A 9,941-nucleotide genomic window follows, 5' to 3' on the forward strand; every position below is an offset into this window, starting at 1 on the left:
ACAGTATTACAAGACCATGTTTGATATATATTTGTAAGGAAAAGAAAATAAAAATAATTATTTGCCAAATTGAGTTTTTTTACCATTTACCAGTTATTTTATTATGTAATTAAAAACCAAATAGAGATAATTTTAGTATTTAAATTAGGTTTTAATAACATTTTTATACTGAACAATTACAAACAACTGGGTTGTGATAAAAAAATATTAATTCCCTAAAAAAAATTTTTTTTGAAAAATTTTAATTTTGCAATATTTTTTATAACTTCAAAGCTTGGTAGCAACCCCTAAAAATTGTCAAAAAAAATTGAAAAAAATATATTTTGTTTCTCTCATCAGGTAGAACAAAACGGTGGGGTGAACTACAGAAAAAATAAAAATAATTTTTTTTTGGTCTTTTAAGCATCACCCTCCTAGTACACATGCACCATGTAAGGGTGAGGCGAAAGTAAAGGGGTGGGTTGTGAGAGAGAGGGTGATGGTGGGTCACATCGGACTCACAGGGTGCAATCTCTTGTGTCAATGTCTTAGTAATAGAGAGAAAAAAAAAAAAAAAAAATATGTCATGAAAATGTCAACAAAAATAATGTGCAAAATTTATCCTTAATTTTGGTACATCAGAAAACTTTTTTTTTTTAAAGTGGTTTGTTGAAGTGCTTCGGTATGTTGTCATGCATACACCACAATTAAAATTTTTATATATATTATTATTGGTATAGGTGGGAAAAGCGGGTTTTGAAGACTGAAAAAAAGAAGACAAATCATATTCAAATAAAATTTTTGTATTAGCAGTTTAAGAAGATACGAGTAAGATGTAAACATTTCTATGAGTTGATTCTAGATTAGAAAATGAACTTGTTCAGTGTCACAAAAAAACTGATTTTTTTATTTTTGTTATTTAATCATAAGGACTTTTTTGAACACATTTTAGATGTAATTTGTACTTTATATTGAAAAAAAATATTTTTCATCTCTTAAGCGCACACATGTAACATGCAACGGAAATTATTTGTACATTAACAACATGAGGATAAAACTCCCTTAACAAAGTTTGTTTTATTACTCTGGTTGCAAAAATTTATTTTCAGTAGTTGCCCATGTGCTGTTCAGGCGCCGTCCATCATGGACGGACAGGATGCTGTACAAGGTGAACGCGAACGTGTACGAAAACATCACGTTGAAGGTCGAGCAGCTGTTGTACAGGAGCATCGACTCGTACACTCAGAGCGACCACAAACCCGTCGTAGGGGAGTACATCGTTAAAGTAAGTGACGCGAGTACACGACATTCACGTTACCAACACACCACTAGAGGGTTCAGGATGCGAGGTTTGACGTCTTGTTTGATGTCACTCGTTATTGGGGACAAAATTGTATGGCGGATTGCGATAAAACCAAAATTGCACCTAAAAGTCTGTCAATAGACCATATACAGTAGAATCTCGTAGCCTCAACTTTCATACTTAGTAATGAAAGTATGTACTTTATTCTGAAAGTTTATATATTTACCTTTAAAATGTAGTATTTTTAAATTTTTAAAAATAAAGTAGTAGGGGATCACATTAGCTTGGAAGCAAATATTTGTAAAACAACAAGAATTAAAAAAAAAAATTACTGAACTTAATACAGTAGCCTTAATTCTAGGTTTACAAGTACAAAATTTATATCTGTCGGAACACAAAATGACAAATGGGTTTAACTATTTTGCAGATATATACATTTATGGAGATAGAATTCCCTTGTGATCTCCTAGGCGATAAAGCAGATAAAGATGACTGTTCGTACAGTTTAATAATTTTTAGCGATCTTTTATTATTGTTGACAGTGTAGTGGGCACCAAACCAAACAACTGTGCCACATCTAAATTTTTCCTGCCTTTGTCAACTTCTTTCAAAATTTCCACGTTTTCCTTCAAAGCAAACTGCTTGCGATTCTTTTTATATTTTTTGGCCATCCATCCTGATTAAAATATTCAATCAACAATATTGTTTTCCTCGTGCCACGTCAAACGTAAACAAACCTCTCATCCATAGATAACCATAGCTCCGCACTAGTAGCGCGCGTCGAGAGCATGGCTGTGCCAGGCAACATTCCGACCTTCGTGGCAAAACAATTAAAGCGTGTCGGCCATGTTGTGACACCAAACAGTTCAAAAATTAACCCGCATAAATTAACACTATTGGATTTTCTATTTCGTATATAAGTTAAAATATAATTTTTATTTAACGTTTGTATCTGCGTTAATTTAAACTTAATGCGTGCTCTTCAAATAACCAAAAGATGGCGCAGCTAAAAACAATTGTCTTGAAGAGAGCCGGACAGAAATCGATTGCTTAGATCGTCTCGTGCACTAAAGTGTGTGATCCATGGAGGAGGAAGAATGGCGCGTTATACTGTACTATGATTCTATGAATCGTTGAGACAGTATTTGTTTACGTTTTATACTCGTTAACGATTCCTATAAATTAAAGAACCCCTGCGCAAACACAGTAACAATTATGTACATAAAATTTTCCGGATAACTGGAAAAGAATGGTCATTGTATTGAAAGGTAGGATACGTTTTTAATGTTAAAGTGAAATATTTTTATATTGTTTACATTGGTGTTTTGAGCAGGATTTTAAAAACATACGTTGAACTGAAAGATACGTTATTCTTAAGTACGTTGTAACGGAATTTCACTGTAACACTGAAATGCAAGTTTAATGCAACTAAAATCATAAAATTATCAGCATTTTTAATCAAAACAAAATTCATATCACAAAAGTAATATTTTAATATAGTTTGTACCCAAATATTTGTACTAAATAGATTAGACAACATAATTTTTTTTTTCTTCTTAAATTTGCAACTGGTATTAGTAATCTCATTTTTAAATTACGACATTGTTATATTTTCAGTCGTGCAAATACGTGCCAATTTATTTTTATTGTTCTGCATATTTCTTTCATTCATTCTTCTATCATCTCGATAACAATATAAATAAATATTAATGGCTTTTTTACTTATAATATTTGCAATTTTTTAAAATTATTTATTGTAATTATTAAAAATGTTGACTTGTAGGTATATAAAAAATACATTCACTTTCATGTCAGAATGTTGTTTTACCTAAATTTGTACAAAAAAATAAGACTGTGTGGAAATATACATACTTAATCAGAATAAGCTTGCCCAAACATTATCTTTTTTAAGAAACAATTTTATTTTTGGAGATTTAAAGGGAGTAAATCTTTGTTTAATACTGCCGTAGGTGTTCAGCGATTACTACGAACGCGTTGTGGAGTTTCAGCCAATAGACACGTGGATTATCGACGAGGAAAATTCTGTGTCTTACACATTGGCGACAGATGTCAGGCCGACCACATGGGACTGGATTGGCATATTTAAGGTGTGTGTGTTGTTTCATGTCATGTACTGAAATCGTGATATGGAAATGAGGTATTATCATGGTTTTATAGCTGGGCCAAACATTAGAAATGAAAACTAAACTAAGCCTATGTTTTTAATCAAATTTAAGTTTTTTTTATTGATTTACGAAATGTGTTCATTTCAAACTGGAAGCTATGTTTTCTAATTTTTGCTCTTGATATTTCAGTCAAGTTCAAAGAATATAGATATATAATAGCCTTGCTCAAATTCATGCACTGTGAATCATAATTAATTAAGAAAAATATTATTTGCAGCTACTCTGTTTTTCTATTAGTGTTTTGCGGGGAAATCAGTAAAGTAAACTAGAAAGAAGGGTAATTAATTTTAATGAATTATAATCTGTATATTTTATGTTTCAAACTGTTAATGTGGTTATTTTGGTCAATATCACATATACAGTGATAGTTTTGTAAACTTTTCTAATGAATATTTTAATTTTCAATTCATGATGTAATATGGATTTTAAGTACAGTAGAACCCCGATTTAACGAAGTGCTATGGTTACCAAAAATGTTTACTCTAAATCGATGTTTCGTTAAATCCGATTTACCGATTTTCAATGACCCCCGCACTCATAATCGCGTCCCTACGTTTACATATCGTAGACAGGGTCGACGCCGATATCTTGTGCTGCCGTGCTATCTCAGACTTTGTCAACTTTCCATTTTAAACGTTTTTGATCTCGCTCGTACGGCCCCCGGTTCGTACGTACAGATTTTCAGAAACCGTGAAAAATTAGGCAAAAAAAATTATGAAATGTGTAAGAAATACGTTAAAGTATATTAAAATACATTCGCAACCTGCACCGTTTATAACAAATACGAGCTACATACACATTGCGTCACAGTAAAAAAAAATTAAAAAAAATGGCCGCAAATTGATGGAAATTTACCGTCAATAGCGCGCCGTACGCGGAGAAAGGTAATTAATTGTACTCGGTCAGCTGTTGTTACAGCGCGGCCAGCCGGCGGGCTCTCTCTGTTCGCTGAGCTGGGCATGCGCATTTTAACTCACTCAATGCTCCGCCCAGACTCATGACCTTCCATCAGCAGCCAGCCAATAGACGCGAGCTTAGCGGAAAAAAAAAATAAAAGCTCCACCGCCCGTATCCCAGTTTTGTCCAATTCTAATACCAGTAACATAAACGAATCGTCAAAAAAACGTAACAAAGCCGATATCCAAAAACAGTAAATAAATTCATGTACAGTAGAATCCCGCCGATGCACGAAAAGCCGTCTCAGCTGTCGTGTTATCTTACCCGCCCGCACGCACGAAAAGCTGCTGTGGTAGCTTCTGCGAGAGCGTAAGAAACTCGTCCGGCCAGGCTGGCGGTAGCGGTGGCTTGACGTCATACGTGACGTGACGCTTACCTCCCATCCCCTGCTAATTCTTCAAGGCTCATCCCTCCCAGAGCCACAAACCATGTAAAAACACCCCCTCCCTTTTTTCCAACTAACATTTCAACACATTCCCTCCCTTATTTCAACCTTCTGCGTGAGAAACTGTCAGCATCCTCCTCCCCTCCCACAAGGCGTGCGACAAAAGCCAGGTTGTATAGTCCATTCTCGGTAAAATAAATATTTTTATGGGCTTATACGACTGTCCTTCGCTGTTAATAAATACTTTATAAGTTTAAGTTATTATGATACAATTTGTTTATTAGTCACACAGCAGTTTCTGTTGAAAAATCACTAATACCTCGAATTTTATTGAATAGAAAAATTTAGCAGGGCCGTAAATATATTAAATTTAATGCATAGTTACTTTTCCATCTGCATTTCAAAGTGTTTTTTTTTTTTTTTTTTTTTACGCTGCGAAGGGACGTGGAAAAGATAATTGCTTGAGCTGTCAAAATAAACATCTCTCTGACGGCAAGGCGGGAGCGCATCCTGTCGGTCTGTCGCTGTGATTATCTACTCCAAAAACGTGTCACAGCATTTCAGGATAGTATTGTTCTTATATCTTTCGTTTATAGCCGAATGTTTTCTACCTGATCCACACAAGTTCCTTCGACACGTTTTGAACGAAAATAACCAGCAGTGGCGTCTCGTCAGGGCAAGCAAGGCAAGCAGTGCTTGCCCAGGCAGTTTCCAGACATTGTATTTTTTAAATAAATATTTTATTCAGAATAGTATTTTACTTTGGCTCGTGCAGTTAGGTGTATGCATTTTTTACACTATCTTCTTGGGACCCAATACTGTGCGCTGTACACTATAAGAAAAGATTTCGTTGACACACAAAACTTGCTGTTTTAGAAGCGTTGCTAGGTTTAGAAGCGCTGGTAGGACCGCTTTCAGCAGGAGGGCTGCCGCAGTAGTTTCCTTTCGAAAGGGGGGTGGCATGGTACAAAGGTTCGAGGAGGGGATTGGCTGTAAAAATACGTGGTAGAAGCTATGAAGGTAACGCTTTCTTGCCGAACTGAAGCGAACATGGCCGAAGCAGACGGTGGAATTCTTCCGCCGACTGCTTCGGCTATGTCCGCTACAGTTCGGCACGGCAGGTGGTGAGGGATACACTTAGTTTTAGTTAGGTTAGGAAAAAAGTGCAACAAAATCGTGGCGTTTCAGGAATGGAATGATTGACGTGCCAGTTTCTTGGTACACGTACCAGTTAACAGAGTTTCTGATCACCACGTATGAAGATAATTTCTTTTTTGTTGGTACGAAAAATACCAAGATTTAATTTTTACTATTCTAGTACATTTTTATGAGGTTCTTCTCTTTATTTTAAGTACTAACTTTGCCATGTGTTGTCTGTTTATATATTTTGTACCAGATATCGATGATACTACACTCCCACTTAGTATATAAATAATGTAGATTAGGTATTTTATTATCAGAATAATGTAAGTCAAACATTATTATTTTTCAAAAATAATTTATAATTTAAAAAAAAATTGTCAATTTTTCTACATGTGGAATAGTCAATGTTCAGTTAAGAAAACTACTTAAATAGCACCCTTTTGTACCTTGAAATCCATATTTTCCCGGGAGAGGTCTCCCGGACCCCCCCCCCCTCCGCCCCCCGCGAACATGTTTTGGGGTGAACGGAGTTGTTGCTTCCCCTCATGTAAACCTCACGCCCCGCCACTGATAACCAGCCGGCTAGCATAGCCGAACTCGCGTGACGCAAATTCATTTAGCGCGAGTATTTTATGTATTTGGATATATTTGGGGGGGGGGGGGGGGGATGGTAAAAATTGGCCCGAAATCTCTATTGCAACCATTCCATTTATAAGTCCGTTTTTCCGGAAACCGTGAGTGGTCGCATCAGTGGGATTCTACTGTATCAATAAAAAAGCTAAGCAGGTCGTCAGCAGGCAGTGTAGTCAATTCCAATCGCAATCTGTAGTCAAAATCCAAGAAGAAAAGCAAAAAATCTAAGTCCGAACAGCACTTATAAAAAATGTATTCCAAAAACTAAACACCGCGCACAAAGCTCTTACTGAGAATAATGATAATGGCGTATTGGTGTGACCTGGAGGATGAGAAAGGGAATATTTGGAAACGTGTGATTATTGGCTAGCACTGTTACTATGCGGGCGTGATTGGAAGATAACGTGGTGAGTGAAGCCAATGTAAGACAGGAGGAGGGGTATGCGGACAAAGAAACCCTTCATGACGTCATGTGTCGCGGACAGTCTATCTATCCAGGCGCGCGCAAAGGCACGCACCTACGCAATTCAGTTACAGCGCCCGGAGTTTTTAAGCAATTTGAACAATTTTTTTTATTTTTTCGTGTTTGGACAGATGATGCAAAGGCACATATTAATACAGTAAACTCCCGGTATATCGCGCCCCGATTGATCGCGGAATCGGGTATATCGCGGGTCAAACCATGTCCCCCAGTCAGAAATGAATAATAATAATGGAATAAATGGTTGACAGCCGATTAGGATAATTTTGCGTTGTAACTAACAAACTAAGCATCGGGCAGAAAAAAGCCTAGGCGTAGAAAATGTCCGCAGTAAAATTCTAAACAAGATATCTCCGTACATTATTCCTCTATCTTGTAGGGTTTTAAAATTATGGTCCAATCCAGCCCAGTGATATTTTCTGAAACACTAGTTCTTAACGTCGCTTTATCTCACAATTGAAGCATCGGACAGGGGACCTGATAATGCCCACCGTCCAGCGACATTATCCAGCGTGACTCGGCTGGGGATTGATGTTGGATAGGCTTGGTTGTCGGCAAGCGCTGGGTAGGGAGAGGCTAGCCGAGAAGCCGAGAACATGGAGAGAGGTAGAGATTAGAGCGGGCAGAAACACCAGGGCGAGTGGGGGAGGGGATGTGTTCACGCAGCACACAGGCAGAGCATGAGTCACTTGACTAGGCAGCGTCGCTGCGTACAAGGCAAAATCAGGTAGTCCGGTGTTTAAAATTCCACTCCAGAATCTTAATTGGTACTTTACTGGACATCTGTATATAAATGTTTTGTTACAACTTAAACCTACAGACGTAATATTATTGGGTAATTCATTGTATTATACAAGTTCATCTTTTTACTTTGGTATAATGTTTTAACATTAAATAGTAAAGTAAATCGGCTAGCGTATTTTTAATCTTTGCCCAGGAATTCCTAGTGGTCCAATATTTACGTGAACCATACTGTACCACTTTTGCCGTGAGGTAGTAAACAAGTCCCGGAAATGTTTATGTGTAGCGGTCTCCCGACCTTTAAACAGAGGCTGGGGAATATAACACTTGCCGATCCGAGCCACACACACTCAGCAACTCGACACAGCGTTTGGTGAAATAAGAAAAGGACTAAGTTTAACACGGTTTTTAATACGGCGTCACTGATTGCGCTAAAATTAAATTGGCGCAATTTTTGTTTCCCACATGTGACCATTTATAATTTACTGTAAGCATGGACAATAAAGTTTAACCACTTGACACGATAGACGATTCTTTATTTTTTATTGTACGAATGCTAGAATCGTTTTTTTCCTGTATCTGCGGCCAGCTTCTACAAAAGACAAGCTATATGTAAGTAAATCTAGAATTTTTATTTTGTCAATCAAACTCGGTACTTTGCGATTCATATTCGGTTTGAAGTATCACTACGGCCTTTCTTTTTAGAAGACTTTGACCACAGAATCGTGTGTAACCGCACACACTGCACTTACTTTGTTACGGACACTGACGAAGCAGATACTGTGGCTAACACCACGAGACTGGCAGCAGCAGCTTGTGTGCCGCACGTGTGTATGGCGGCGTGTGGCGCGCTCGTAGGCCGTGCGACAAACTGTGCGCGGCACGCGGAAAAATAAAAACAATTCAACATTTAATATTTATCTTTAAAATTTATTATTTTTATTTTTTCACCCGTGTTTAGTGGAAACTGCGGATGCAAAGTCCGCACAAAGGCGGGCCGTCTATACTGTGCATGCTTGCCGACCTATTAGAACACAGGCGGTGTTTTATGCCCTTTGACCTTGGTCACATCGAAACATCGCGGTTATGCAACAACGCGGGTAAAAGTTATGTCCCCCGACAACCGCGTTAAATAGGGAGTGTACTGTATATAGTACCTCCATTCTATTACTGACACCACAGAGTGTATTTTTTAATAAGTTTCCGTTACAATTTACTTTAATTTTTTGGAAATATATATTTTTATTTTAATAAATTGGTGTTTTTTGATGGTTCCTGAAAACCTTTACGTTAAATCGCTGTTTTCGTTAAATCCGTGTTCGCAAAATCGGGGTTCTACTGTATAATCATCAGTAACATGGTCTTGTTCATGTAACGTCAACCCATTAAGCGTGATTGTAAAGGTGTCTAGAAATTAGTCACATAATTGATGGCAAAAGTGTCTTCAATGCCTTTAAACACATTTACCCACTAAGAAACGTAAATATTTTCAGTGAATATCTTTCTTGTGAAATGAACAATATGTTTCTCGATCGGAGTTTCCCTTACAGCAATAAAAAAAAGACCAAAACTTCAAAAAATCAAAACTTCTTGCACTCAGTTGCTTAATGTTTTCATTACTCAAAAAATGTATAAATTACTGTAGGGATTTGTGAAGAACATTTTTTATATTCAAATCAAAGCTGAAGATAAGAATCTAAGTTTTTGCTGAAGTTCTTATTGCTTTATTTTATAGACAATATAAAAAAAATGGTAGAGACTGAAGCAAGTATATCACGCAAATATATTATTCAACATTTATTGATTTTATTTTTTGTGTTAGCTTAAGGTTTGGAAAATAGAATATACACTCTGTTTACAATAAGTTGAGACTTTTTTGACAGTTGCTTCAGCAAACATTTAGACTTTTGTCACCCCAATATTATGATGTAACAAACCAAATACAAAAAATCCATGCAGCAACAGACTTTGTAATTGATTATCAATATTTATTTATTTAAATTTTTTTTATTTGTAACATGCCTACCAACAGCTGAAAAGCAATAAGTGGTAATATTATAAGAATATCCAGCTGCCAGAGTTTAAATACCCACTGAAGAACCCCTCAAAAATGTCTCACCTTGTATTGAATAG

The 9,941-nt window shown here is 36.6% G+C and overlaps 1 protein-coding gene across 3 annotated transcripts in view; it reads left to right on the plus strand.

Annotated features, from left to right (window-relative positions):
• Nucleotides 1–9,941, plus strand: part of LOC134540207 (inositol polyphosphate 5-phosphatase K-like) — a 47,069-nt gene that overhangs the window by 15,627 nt on the left and 21,501 nt on the right. For all 3 annotated transcript variants that reach the window (XM_063382795.1, XM_063382794.1, XM_063382796.1), the window contains exons 7-8: nt 1,111–1,264; nt 3,253–3,390. In XM_063382795.1, the coding sequence (XP_063238865.1) occupies nt 1,111–1,264; nt 3,253–3,390 (292 nt within the window). The remainder of the gene's footprint in view (nt 1–1,110; nt 1,265–3,252; nt 3,391–9,941) is intronic.

This window comes from Bacillus rossius, chromosome 16 (genome assembly GCF_032445375.1).
Source record: "Bacillus rossius redtenbacheri isolate Brsri chromosome 16, Brsri_v3, whole genome shotgun sequence".
Lineage (NCBI taxonomy): Eukaryota > Metazoa > Arthropoda > Insecta > Phasmatodea > Bacillidae > Bacillus > Bacillus rossius.